This window comes from Puma concolor, chromosome D3, assembly GCF_028749965.1.
Source record: "Puma concolor isolate L17-30 chromosome D3, mPumCon1.1.hap2, whole genome shotgun sequence".
NCBI classification, from domain to species: Eukaryota; Metazoa; Chordata; class Mammalia; order Carnivora; family Felidae; genus Puma; species Puma concolor.
The window spans coordinates 10,651,488-10,665,232 of record NC_141678.1 but is presented as its reverse complement, the minus strand read 5'-3'; the positions used below and the strand labels follow the sequence as shown (position 1 = coordinate 10,665,232).

The following is a 13,745-nucleotide window of genomic DNA, read 5'->3' as shown; positions in this document are numbered from 1 at the left end:
GACATTCTTCTGTTCGTGTGTGTGTGCTAAGTCTCTGAGACCAGGTATGTGAATTACACACTCACTCGCAGCACACCTCGATTTGGACCGGCTGCGGTTCAAGGGCATAACAGCCACATGTGTCTGGAAGCTACCGCATCAGACAGGGCAGTTCTAAAAACTTTCCTAGATGATCAGAAGTGTAGACAGAGGGTGAATCAAAACTGCTGGTCCTAGGATTATTTGTAATTGAAAATTAGAAGGACCCAAAGTGATCTAATTATTACAAGGTTCCATGCAAATGTCGGTCTATGAGGCAGGGATTTTTCGTCTGCTCTGTTCATTGCCGTGTTCCCAGCATCCAGAACAATGCTTGGCACACAGCAGGCACCCAATACACGTTTCCGGTTGAATCGGCTCATGTATACACACATATAATACGCGGATACACTTCTCGATGGTGTGATTTGCAGTGACTAAACATCCAACACACGGTATTTGCTGTTCTTTTTATTGTTATTGACGAGAAATTGGACTAGAACTCTCCCACTAGGAAGACAGAATACAGTTAAGGCTCTCTGGTTGTCTCTCAGAGAACATTGTCAGAGATCAGGCTGGGGTAGGGTGGGGCTGCAGGGAACGTCATCTATGATGGGTTGAAAGACCACCGAATGGGGGAAGAGTGGGGGCCGGGAGACCTGGATTCGGGTCTGAAGTCTGACACCCATTCACCGCTGCTTTGGGGGCCGTCTTCTGCTATCTGGATCAAGGGACCCCCCCCCCACCTCCAAAATGAGGGTACTGGTCTGGATGATTCTGGAGCCCTTCCCCCGAAGATGGGCTGGCATTCAGAGGATGGCACACGTCCAGTCATCTTCCTTCTGGGGAATGGATGCTGCCAGGCTCGTGCTGAGGTTCTCAGAGGGTGCAGGACGCCATCCATAATCATGACACTGATATGTCCTGTGTTCACAGGTAAACCAATCGTTTGGATAGTCTTCTTCAGGCTAAAAGGGTAAAGCACGTGATCACATTGCAGAGCTGATCCTTCCCCCTTGGCACTGGGTCTCAGTGAGCATTTACAGTGTCACAGGCCACCCAGATCCCCCTGGAGGACGGACAAACAAGTCCCAACTGCTGGGGAGGCGGGCAGCAGACAGACCCCTGGCCTTCAGGGCCGCCTCGGCTGCAGAAAGCCCCATGTCCAAGGCGATGCCCATTCCTGAGTTGCCCGCATTCAGTGACTGGTCCACGGGGGGTCTAAAGGGCTGACCGCCCCAGACTGCGGCAGGGCAACTCTGAAGGCCACGGAGCCCCAGGACTCCCCCATGGAGGGGCTGGCCGAGACTCACATAGGGGCACACCCCCAGCTGGACTTCTCCCTGCACCCACACCTGCTTCCTCCCCCTCCTTTCCACACCTGTTGACTCCGATGGTTCTCCTCTAAAACACTCCTTCCCCGGGGAACCCACCTACAATGTCATCAACGTCACCTGCTGTGCGAAAGACTACGGCCCTGGTGCGGGGGGTGGGGCAGAGATCCAAGTTCAGGCCCTTCTGCCTCTTCCCGGGCTGTGTGGCACGCCCACGTCCCTCAGCAGTGCGGAGTCTCCGGTGTGTGGGATGATACACGTGGGGACGCTGCAGAGCACGGCGGGCTGAGCGCTGGCACTGGAAGCCACCGACTTTGGATCTCCGCTCCACCGCGGGAGCTCCCGCGCTAAATGTCCTTGAGCAGGTGACTCTCTGAGCCCCTCTTCTCATAGGTAAGATGGGAGTAGGAAACACGCCTCAAAGGGTGTTGTTTTCATGAAATAATGTAGCCATCCGTTTGGGACAGAACCTGACCCCAGAGCAAATATTCACTAAACGGCGGCTGTTATTGTTTATTATTGTTCGCAGAGGAAGGAGCCCACGGGGTCTGTTGGAAGAGTTGCCTCCAGCCAGGGTAGTGGTAACTAAAGAATGAACTCTGGGGGTGCCTGGGTGGCTCAGTCGGTTAAGTGGCCAACTTCGGCTCAGGTCATGATCTCACGGTCCGTGAGTTTGAGCCCCGCGTCGGGCTCTGTGCTGACAGCTCAGAGCCTGGAGCCTGTTTCGGATTCTGTGTCTCCCTCTCTCTGACCCTCTCCCGTTCATGCTCTGTCTCTCTCTGTCTCAAAAATAAATAAACGTTCAAAAAAAAGAATGAACTCTGGACAAGGGATATGCAAATCCCAGGAGCCCGGCGAAACGGGGCTAAGATGACAGAAAATGGAGCGTATCCTGAAACTATATGACTAGGGGACCCTGGTAGCAAGAGGCCACCTCTTTGGAGAGAACGTTCTCCAGCAGCAAGCACCACACGGTGCGGAGGAGGTGGGGGGGGGGGGGGAAGACAGCAAGACAGCAGAGGGGAAGCCGCAAATCACCTGCACGTTCCACGAGATCACCGGAGACCCATCCCTGTTGGTAAAGCATGGGTAACCCAGCCAGACTCTGGCCTCTTCTGCCAGCCGCTGCCAGCTGTACCGGTCTTTACCGGCCACATTTCCTGTAGGGTCGGCCGGGTCCAGAATCACAGGCCTGGAGAGTAACAGTGAGAGAGGGACAGGTGAGGAGTTAGGGCTGTGTCTGGGGGATGAGAGCCTCCTGGCCCAGGCTGGGACTCAGGGCGGGAGCGGGGGGGGGGGGGGGGGGTGCTGTTCCCCCGGGGGCGTGTCCTGACTGCCCTGCCCCCGTGGCGGGTGGTGGGCAAGGGGAGAAAAAGCCTGGCCCTTGGGTCTGACAGGCCTGGGTTTGAATCTCCCTTCTGCCCTTTATTAGTCGTTTGCTCTTGGGCAGGTCAGTTGACCTCTTTAAGCCAATTTCCTCATCTGTGAAATGGGGAGAGCAGAGGACACCTGTCTCATAGGACATGATGTGAGGGTGGAGACAGAACGTGGGAAATGTTCTGCACAGGACTCGGAACGTAGTAAGAGGTCGGTACACGTTAGCTGTAAGGACCGTAATTTTTTGCTTACTATATCAGGATGCGTTTGTCTTGCCGCAAGCTCTAATCCCTCGGAGCAACGAGCATTGTTGCTGCGGCTGTTGAAATTTTACTCGTGTTTTTGTTAAGGTTTAGGCAAGCTCCTGACTTCTCAGAACCTCAGTTTGTCCACCTGTAAAGTGGCCACATACTGCCTGCCTCACAGGGCGGGAGGCTGTAGGTTCAATCAGATGGGCAGTAGTAAAATGCTCAGCACGATGACTGGCCAGAGAAGATGATCCGTGAGCACGGAGCCCTCCCCCTGCCCCCCACTTCCAAGGTGCCACAGGGCACCAGGGGTTCCTTTCTGTGGGGAGCCGACCCACGTGGAAGTGTAGGGTACCTGGATTTATTGAGCTGTCTCCTCAGGTACTGTTTAATGATAGGGTTTTCAAAGTCATAATAATTTGTCCAGTAGATGCAAAGCTCCCGGTAGTTCAGGACTAATACCAAGACGGTCTGGAACCCCTGAGCGGTGCTGAAATCTGTCTGCTTGTTCCCACGCTCCCAGGCGTAGACGGTCAGGAGCTCCAGGGCGTACTGGGGTGGGAGTGGCTTCCCAAGCTTCTCCTTGCACTGAGGAGGGGGAAAAGACCATCAGAAACATGCACTTGTCCTGTCGTGGCACAAAGCACATCTCCCAAGGGCCAAATCCGGCCTGCCATCTGCTTTTGTCAATAACATTTCCTTGAAGCCAAAGCCACGCCCATTCATCTGTGTGTAGCCTGTGGCTGCTCTCATGCTACAAAGACAGAGCTGGCTGGTTGAGGCAGAGACCACGTACGTAGCCCCCAGAGTCTGAAATGGTCACTACCTAAGGCATTTTGGAAAAATTTTACTGACTCCTGGTTAAGAGCTTGAGCTCTGGATTATGCGTGAGGTGGGTTCGAGTCCTGGATCCACCAGTGTCCAATTCCGAGAAGACAACTTAGACCCTTGGAGCCTCGTTATTCTTACCTGCCAGGTGAGGTGTAATAACACCACCAACCCCAAAAGGATACCGTGACAATTAACTGAGAGGAAGAAATTGAGTGTTCCTAAGAGCCAAACAAAAGTCCCTTTGGAGTAAGATCGCTAACCCAGAGCGTCAAATGATTTCACAAAGAATTTATAAGTATCATGACCTGCGCGTAAATGACTAGGTACACGAGGAAACAGGAGACCAAGAGTAATAACCAGCAGAAGAAAGAGAAAATAGTAATAAGTCCACAGAACTTTTTTTTTTTTTTTTTTTTTTAGGGAAAGTAGTTTAAAAAAAATTTTTTTAAGGTTATTTATTTTGAGAGAGACAGAGACAGTGTGAGCAGGGGAGGGGCAGAGAGAGAGGGAGAGAGGGAGAGAGAATCCCAAGCAGGATCTGCACTGCCAGCGCAGAGCCTGATGTGAGGCTCGAACTCAACAAAACTGAGTGAGAGATCAAAACTGAGCGTGAGATCGCGACCCGAGCCGAAAATGAGAGTTGGACGCTTAACCGACTGAGCCACTCAGGTGTCCCAGTCCACAGAACCGTACATATTGAAGGATCAGATATAGACTTTGAAATAACTAGGAATATTGTGTTTAAAGAAATAAAGGAAGAGCTTGAAATAGAGAAAATTAGAAGCCGTAACAAGTAGCATGGCATATTTGAAAATAAATAAAATAGAAATCATAGTATAAAAAACGATAATAACTGTAATTAATAAGTCAACAGCAAGTTAGACACAGTTTGGGGAAAATTAGTGAGTTGGAGAGTATATTAGAATGAACTATCCGGAAAAAAGCACGGAGAGACAGAAAGATGTAAAACATGGAAGACGGTATAAAGATACGGAAGACAGAATGAGGTCTAACATACATTAACTGGAGTTCCAGGAGGCAAGGAAGAGAGAGAAACAGTATTTTAGGAGAATGGCTGAGAGTTTCCAAACCTGATGAAAGAGATCCATCCACAGATTCAGGAATCCCAGTGAACTCCAAACAGGACAAGTGAAAAAGGAATCATCATTAAGACACCTCAGGTTGAAATGAAACGAAATCGAAGACAAAGAGAAAAATATACATGCAGCCGGAGGAATCAGTTTACCTACAAAGGAGCCACGGTTAGGCTGACAACTGACTCGTCACTAGTGACACCAGAAGACGGAGGAGTGACGTATTCCATGTACTGAAATGACCGCCAAATATATGGCAAAAATACCCATCGACAACGAAGGTAAAATCAAGACGTTTTCAGGCAAACAAAAACTAAGAGTTCATTATCACAAGACAGTCACCAAAAAAATCTCCAAGGGGACATACTTCAGGAAAAAGGAACGTGATCCCCGGGGGACAGTTAGAGACGTAGGAGAGAGCTGACAGTGAAGAGCGTAGTAAATACGTGGATAGGATGAGCACTGATGTTGTAAAATAAGAGTAATGCTTTGAGGCCCTTGAACATATAGAGACTTGAAATATACAACACAAGTAGCATGTGAGTTGGAGATGGTGATGGCGGTGGTAAGTGGGGTTAAAGGACGGTCAGGTTCCTGTATTGCTTTCCAGGAAAGGAGAGGGAGGGAGAGAGGGGAAGAGGAAGAAGGGTAGAGAGGGAGAGGAAGGAGGGAGGAGACTAAGGGAGGGAGGGAGAGAGGGGAAGAGGAAGAAGGGGAAGAAGGACAGGGAGGGAGGAAGAGACAGTTTTTTGCAGGACCATCTTGTTCATCGTAGAACAGTTAGTATCCCTGGCTTCTTCCCACTAGTTGTCAGTAGCATCCTTGCCCCCGATCACCATGGTTACCAAAAAGCATCCTCATGAATTTTCAATGTCCTTGGGGCCAGTGTTACACTTGTCAAGAACCACTTTTGTAAGTTCTGAAATGCTCAGGCTCCATGATCAAATTTCCTAGATCGGCAAACTTCAGGTGTCTAGCAAATAAGTGATTTCTTGCTTTGCCTTGAAGATAATTTTTCAAGTAGGAAGGTTATCCTTAATTGCTTTCTTTCACCCAATTGCTCATCCAAAAACATACACGTGTATTATAAGATGTATATTACTTATCAGGCAAAGTCTTCAGTCGGAAGACCCAAATTCAAGGCTTCGTTCTGCTCCTTATTAGCTGAAAGAGCGATCTGACTCTTAGTCCTCCAGTAATACAGGCTTGATAAAGATACCTCCCCTTGCTCAGTTCACAGAACGACCATGAAGATTAAGTGAGATATAGGATGTCTTAAAGTAAATGGAAATGCGTATCACATCCACAAAAGATTAAATATGATGATTTAATGAACACATACTACATGCTAACTTTTTTTTGATGAACACATACTACATGCTAACTTTTATTATGTGCGCTCTTGGCAGTGGCTCAAAGGAACCACATCCATGAGGATCGGCTGTGCCAGGCACCGTGTCACGTTAGGCCACGTTGCCCTTCACAAATGAGAAAATAAGAAGCACAGAGAGGTTAAGTTGATGGCTCAAGGTCAGACAGCCAGGGAGCAGACAGAAGTGTGTGTGTGTGTGTGTGTGTGTGTGTGTGTGTGTGGTGATAGCATTCATTAATTTATTCAACAATTACTTACTGAGCACCTATTATGTGCCAGGCGCTGTTCTAGGTTCCGGAGACGCAGCAGTAAATAAAATGCACAAACCCCTTCCTTCGTGTACATTTTTAGCGGGAGAGACAGACACTAAACAAACACATAAGCAACTGCAAAGGTCCAAAGGCTGGAGCACAGTCTTGCTGTTGGAGGAACGACAAGGGAGGCGGCATGGCCTGAAGGGCAGACATGGGGGTTCAGCGAGGTCAAGGGCAGATCCCGGGAGCCTCGCAAGGTGCCTGGGACCCAGGCGACAGCGATGGAAGTGGTGACAATAAATGAATTGTGGGTATATTTTAAAAATAGGACCAACACCATTTGTTGACTGGTTGGATGGAGGTGTGCATGTGAAGAGGTCAAGGAAGACGTACGGTTCAGACCAGAGTAACTGGCAGAATGGGGCTGTCACGTGTTGGGATGGGAAAGACTGGGAGGAGTGTGACACCCTGGGTCCCCTGGCACCTGTCTCTCCCCTTCTTACCCAACCCCGTCCTCCTCCTTCTCTCCTTCCCCACACATCCCCTCCTCTCCCTCGCCCCATCCCTCCCGCCCTGTGGGAAATAGGTTCAAGGATTCCTTACACTTACCTAAGGAAGCTGAGGGCAGAAAGCCGGCGCCACAGGGTGAAAGCGCCCGAGGTTAGTTAGCGAGATATTGTCACAGGATCACGAGTAACTTGCTACAGGAAGCTACTCTCCATCTGCCGCCGACACACTATTGTGCTCTGACCACAACTTCAAACGCACCTCGCCCCCCAGACTCTTTGCTTCTTACACACACAAGTTCATGCTTTGCTATCTGATTGTTTTCTGCACATTCACCACGTGTGTACGATCTTGAGAGCTCAACAAACACGGACACGAAATCCCTGCTCGGGGCCCTCGTCTCCCCCCAGACATTAATTAGCCTCTCTCGTCTTCGTTTCTGTGTCTGCTCTCTCGCTGGACAAGAGAGAGGTCCAGATTCCTGATCTGAGGCACCTCCCCTTCCCCCCTCCTCTCCTCCCTCCCCTCTCTCCCTCATCTCCTCCCTCTTCTCCCCTCCCCACACCTCTCTCTCCTCCACCCCTCCCTCTATTCCATGCCCCCCTTCCTTCTCTCCCTCCTCCCCCCCTCCCATCCCCCTCTCCCCTCCCTCCCCCCCCTCTCCTGGTCCTCCTCCTTCTCCCCTCCCCACACCTCTCTCTCCTCCACCCCTCCCTCTATTCCATGCCCCCCTTCCTTCTCTCCCTCCTCCTCCTCCTCAGCTCCCCAGGCAGAAGGAACTTACCAGTTGGTACCAGTGCTTCACTAGGCGGATGAGGCTCTTCACCTTGGTCGGACGCTGCCTCAGGAAGTCTCGCTGCAGCTCTGTGAAGCAGGTGGAGAACTCTCCCTCTAGGTCCAGGTCCTGGCACTCTTGGATTAGCTTGATGTAGACTCTGGGGTCAGGTCTGTAGGTATTGGTCCACTGCCCTGTTAGGGACAAATCCATACGTACCTCTAAGATGTTAGCATCTCTGATGTTCGTCCGGCCACTCTGGGGCTCACTGGCCGTGGGGCGCAGCGGAAAGGGCGACGGGCTGACCCAGGGGGCCCGAGGCCCATCCCCAGCCTTCCCTTCTCCCATCTCTTCTGCCAACCCACCTCACCCCGAGGTGAGCCTCGTCACTGGTTCCTCCACAGCCCACTCGCGACCCAGAGAGGACTTTCAAAACCAGCTCACACCGCTTCCTGCTTCCCACATAGAATAAAACCCAGTATCTCCACCGTGGCCTAGGAAATTTGTGGGGTCTCACCTCCTACCTTGCTCCCCTGCCGCTCATACCTGGGGCCTTTTTTCTCTTCCTCAAACATGCCAAGCTCACTCCTGTCTCGGGACCTTTGCACTTGCTGTTTCTTCTTCCTGGATCTTCCCATGGTTGGCTCCTTCTCATCCCTCAGCTCCGACGTCACCTCCTCAGAAACCCTCCCTCATCACACTGTCTGAAAAAGCCCTCCCCCTGCCACCTCCCGGTCGCTCTCCATCGTATCGCTCTGCAGGCATCATTCCATTTATCTTGCTTCTATACTTAATGTCAGGCTCCAGGATAGAGGTTCCTTGTCTGGCTCATTCGTGGCCAGGGAGCAGTGCCTGGTACACAGTAGGCACTCAATGGATGATCTGTGTTTATCCTTGTTGACTGAATGTCTCCCAAACTCCGGTCGTGCCTCTCTTCCCATCTATTCTCCACGCTACCGTTGGACTAGGTTTCTAAAACACAAATCTGACCAGGTTACTCCCCTACTTGAAACCCTCCCACAGCTGTTCTGTTGTGTTCAGAAGAAACCCTTGACCAAGGAGGCAGGTTTCTGCAGGGTCAGCTCTCCTGGCTCAGTTCCCACTCACTCCTTCCCTGCCCTCTCCACTCCCCCCCTGCCCCCTCTACCCTCCCCACTCCCTCCCTGCCCCCCATCCTCCCCCCTCCTTCCCTGCCCTCCACACCCTCCCTACTCCCTCCCTGCCCTCCCCCTCCTTCCCTGCCCTCCACGCCCTCCCCACTCCCTCCCTGCCCCCTTCCCTCCCTCCCCCCACTCTCTTCAGTGTCTAGCAGTTCCCCCCACACATCCTCCCCTTTTCTCATCTCCAGTCCTTTGCTTGTGCTGTTCCCTCTGCCGGGCATGTCCTTCCTCCCCTTCTCTCTCCCCCTCTTATCTCTTTGGTAACCATCGTACGCCAGCGCCCAACGCCGGACATGGCAACAAGGAGAGATTCCCAAACTTTCTCATTTCCCGGTGCCTTTAGAGTTTCGGTATTTTTCTCAAGGGTCCCCTCCGCCCAAGAGGAGTTCCATGCACGGGGTTCAGTCTACAACTGAACAGCAGTGGTTCGTGCGGTGTCCCCCAGACGGCATTGTGTGTCCCTCAAAAACTTAAAATCTAACCTACTCTGTGTGCTCCCCGTGAGTGTTTTCACTGGGGCGTCCTGGGGTGCCTCGGCCTACTGTTGGGGAACTCACACTCTTGAACACCTACTATGCGCCAGGCCCCGTGGGACAGCTGAATGCGGATGCTCGCTCAATACTTAAGAGTAGGACATAGGTGGCATGGTTTTGCCAGCTTTCCGAATGCGGAAACTGAGCCCCTGAGAGGTTCTGCTTCCTGTCCAAATGCGGCTGTGGGTCGTCGATATAGACTCCAGCCCTCAGCACAAGTCTGGCAGGGTTTCCTCCTGTTTGGGGCAATAGATGAAATTCACGTACGGACCGCAGGCTGGATCTACACTGCCTCCCTTGCAGAAAGCTAAAATTTACACGCTTTACCACAAGTAGAGCCGGCCAGCCCAGAAGGTGTTCCGCAAGGGATGTCTTGCCCCCAAATTGCGCCAATTTGCCACTTAACGTCGCTCCTGTGGCCGGTCGTGACCTGATCCGTTCTAAGATCTCGACCCACCCCCTTCGAAGGGATGCCCCGTCTCGGTAAGACTCTCCGACTGTGGGAAAGTTCTGCTCTGAAATATGAAAAAAGAAAGCAGCCCTGTGGCGGGACAGAGGGGAAAGCCCTTGCGTCTGTGAGCACTCACCCAGGACGTCAAAGGCAGGCAGGACGTCAAACTCCACCCCCTCCTGGAGCTGGGGGGACCTGAGCACAAAGCTCAGGGCCCGGGGCCTCTCCCAATGCAGACTCTGTACTTCAAACTGCACTGCAAACGTTTCCTCTTCTTGACAGGCTTCCAGCTGCCTCTTAATTTCCCGGATGAACGTTCCCCGGTGGTCAAGCTGCTCCTGAAAACTTGTGAGGTTACTCAGAAAGACCACGAGGTCGGCGTCGGATCGGCCTCTGAGGGTCGTGCCTTTGCCCGAAGAACCACCCTACGACAGATGAGGAGAACGAGAACGGACATTTACCGAGAAGGGAGGGCCTCCCGAACGAAAATGATGAGAGCCGCCACTAACATTCTAGAGCATTAGCCACTGATCTGAGGGCATCGCCAGTCTTAACTCCCATAATGCCCTCAGCCTTATGGCTGACCTACACACTCTTGTTACCAGCTCCCACTTTACAGATGGGGAAACAGGTGCTCAGAGAGGTGACGCAGCGGCCCGGGAGCACAGCTTGTAGGTGGCACAGATACAATTCAAACCCCGGCTGTCTCCTTCTCCAGTCTGTGTTCTTTACACCCTGTCCTTTACTATCTGATTATAGACTGCAGACCAGCCCTTGCTGGGTGGTCTACATGCATTATTTTACTTAATCTGTATACGGCCCGATAGGGCACTGGGCATGATGGATGAGGAAACTGAGGCACAGAGAGGTGAAATGACTTGCTCAAAGCCAGTAGGTGCTATCTGCTTTCAAAATTTATACTCTTTTTTTTTTTTTAAGTTTATTTATTTATTTTGAGAGAGCGCACGCACCTGTGTGCACATGTGTGCAAGCTGGGGAGAGGCAGAGAGAGAGAGAGAGAGAGAGAGAGAGAGAGAGAGAATCCCAAGCAGCCTCCGTGGTGTCAGTGCAGAGCCCGATGCGGGGCCCGAGATCACGATCTGAGCCGAAATCGAGAGTCAGATGCTCAGCCGACTGAGCCACCCGGGCGCCCCTCAAAACTCATACTCTCAACCAGCTCATGATACTGTAGAAATGGTGAGTCCCCATTGCGGATGGGGGGAAAAAGGGAACCCTCCCACACTGTTGGTGGGAATGTAGATTAGCGCAGCCACTGTGGAAGACGCTGTGGAGGTTTCTCAAAACATTAAAAATAGGGGCGCCTGGGTGGCGCAGTCGGTTAAGCGTCCGACTTCAGCCAGGTCACGATCTCGCGGTCCTTGAGTTCGAGCCCCGCGTTGGGCTCTGGGCTGATGGCTCGGAGCCTGGAGCCTGTTTCCGATTCTGTGTCTCCCTCTCTCTCTGCCCCTCCCCCATTCATGCTCTGTCTCTCTCTGTCCCCAAAAATAAATAAACGTTGAAAAAAAAATTAAAAAAAAACAAAAAAACAAAAAAAAAAACATTAAAAATAGAAATACCATAGTATCCAGTAATCCCCTTATTGGGTATTTTGCCCAAAGAAAACGAACACACTAATTTGAAAAGATACATGAAGTCTTATGTTTACTGCAGCATTATTTACAATAGCCAAATTATGGAGGCAACCCGAGGGTCCGTCCACAGGCGAATGGATAAAGATGTGTATACACACACACACACACACACACACACACACAGGACTGTTACTCAGCCATAAAAAAAGAATGAAATCTTGCTATTTGCAACAACAAGGATGGACCCAGAGGGTATTATTATGCTAAGTGAAATAAATCAGACGGAGAAAGACAGATGCCGTATGAATTCACTCATGTGGAATGTAAAAAATAAAACAAGCAAAAAAAATAAATTAATTTTTAAAAAATTAAAAAAAAAAAAAAAAAGGCCCGGGGGCGGGGGGTGCCTGGGTGGCTCAGTCTGTTGAGCTTCCGACTTCAGCTCAGGTCACGATCTCGCGGTCCGTGAGTTCGAGCCCCGCGTCGGGCTCTGGGCTGACCGCTCGGAGCCTGGAGGCTGCTTCCGATTCTGTGTCTCCTCCTCTCTCTCTGCCCCTCCCCTGCTCATGCTCTGTCTCTCCCTCTCAAGAATAAATAAACTTAGGGGCGCCTGGGTGGCTCCGTCGGTTAAACGGCTGACTTCGGCTCAGGTCATGATCTCGCGGTCCGTGGGTTCGAGCCCCGCGTCGGGCTCTGTGCTGACAGCTCGGAGCCTGGAGCCTGTTTCAGATTCTGTGTCTCCCTCTCTCTCTCTGACCCTCCCCCGTTCATGCTCTGCCTCTCTCTGTCTCAAAAATAAATAAACGTTAAAAAAAAAAAGACTTAAAAAAAAAGAATACACTTAAAAAATTAAAAAAAAAAGAGAATACTAGTTTATCACGGACGTTGAAAAGCTGAGCATCTGGGGAGACAGCTGGTGCCTGGACCCCGTTTATGGACCCCAGAGCGCTGTCCAGCTCTGTTTTTGCAGAGTGTACACTTTACAGGGGGCAATACCAACAACTCTTCAGCCGCACAAAGTCATCGGAACATTTAGCTGTTGTTGGCTGGAGAGGGGCTCTGGAAGTCATTTTGTCAGGAAAAAACAAACAAACAATGCAGAAATGGTGAGTCCCCGGCCTGGCCACTAATCAGCAAATTGTTTACTAGAGCTGGGCCTCAGTTTCCCTATCTCTGAAATGGACGCGGCCGAGGATGAGGGTTCCTAAGCTTCAGTCAGGGCATTTGTTTAAAAGCTACAGGTGGAGGGGGGCGCCTGGGTGGCTCAGGCAGTTGAGCACCTGACTCTTGGCTTCGGCTTAGGTCACGATCTCACGGCTTCATGGGTTCGAGCCCCGCATCGGGTTCACGGCTGTCAGCGCAGAGCCTGCCTCAGATCCTCTGTCCCCTCCCCTTCTCTGCCCCTCCTGCGCTGTGCTCTTTTAAAAATAAGCATTAAAAAAATCACAGATGGAGGGTCTCACCCCAGAACCTATTCTGACAGGCTATGGTCATATGTGCTCGCTATGGCTAAGTCAGAAACCACCTGCCCTGAAGACCCGAACCTTTTGCTCTCTCTCTGTCTCTGTGGGAACTCTGGCCCACCCAGCCACCCCTTCCCCAGGCCAGCAGGCTTGGGCTCACCTTGACCACTTTGGACACCCGCACGGGGTGTGGCGCATCTTGGAAACACCTCTCCTTCAGGAAAGTGGAGATGATGTGGACGGCTTGTCTGACCTGCCTGCGAAAACGTGTGTCTGGTAAGAGATAGTCTTCGATGAACTTGTCCAGATTCCCGGCAGGGATGTCTTTGAGGTTCCACCCCAACATGATACTCAGGGCAGGCACAGCAGAGCCTGTGGCGGTGGAGCTGACTTCTTGGAGCTGGCTTCTTGAAGCTCCTAACCTCCGTCCCGCCCGCTGTCTGAGTCAGTTAGTTTCGTTTCCTGGGAAGGGAGGGGCTTAGCCTAGCGAACCCGCCTCCCACCGGGAAACCTACCCTCTGGTCCTTTAAGGACGTCAGACCTTTCTTCAGACTGTGTTCTTAAACTCCTGCACTTCAACCCACACTCGTACCTCACCTGGGATAAATCATAATTAAAAAACTGATGTGTGGTTTCCTGCTTCGTCTTTTTTGGTTGCTGACAAAATTGTTTTATAGTCTCTTGTGAGCTTCACGGCAGTATATGCACATTATAAAATGGAAAAGAAGTCAGAGAA

At 51.3% G+C, this 13,745-nt stretch overlaps 1 protein-coding gene across 1 annotated transcript; it reads right to left on the bottom strand.

Moving 5' to 3' along the window:
* Window positions 1-474: 474 nt before the first annotated feature.
* OAS1 (2'-5'-oligoadenylate synthetase 1) lies at window positions 475-13,456 on the bottom strand. The gene is made up of 6 exons (XM_025933164.2): window positions 13,170-13,456; window positions 10,091-10,379; window positions 7,820-8,004; window positions 3,333-3,565; window positions 2,391-2,544; window positions 475-986 (listed from the first exon to the last, which is right to left on the bottom strand). The coding sequence occupies exons 1-6, from the start codon at window positions 13,353-13,355 to the stop codon at window positions 828-830; spliced, it is 1,206 nt and encodes a 401-aa protein (XP_025788949.1). The 5' UTR covers window positions 13,356-13,456; the 3' UTR covers window positions 475-827.
* Window positions 13,457-13,745: the final 289 nt, after the last annotated feature.

Bases quoted from the DNA above. Each gene is read 5' to 3' on its own strand.
- OAS1 (XM_025933164.2), bottom strand. From the start codon at position 13,355: ATGTTGGGGTGGAACCTCAAAGACATCCCTGCCGGGAATCTGGACAAG. The intron at 2,545-3,332 runs GTACCCTACACT...GTTACTCTCCAG, and splicing joins AGACAGCTCAATAAATCCAG to GCCTGTGATTCTGGACCCGG. The intron at 987-2,390 runs GTGATTTGCGGC...TTACCCTTTTAG, and splicing joins TGATCTCGTGGAACGTGCAG to CCTGAAGAAGACTATCCAAA.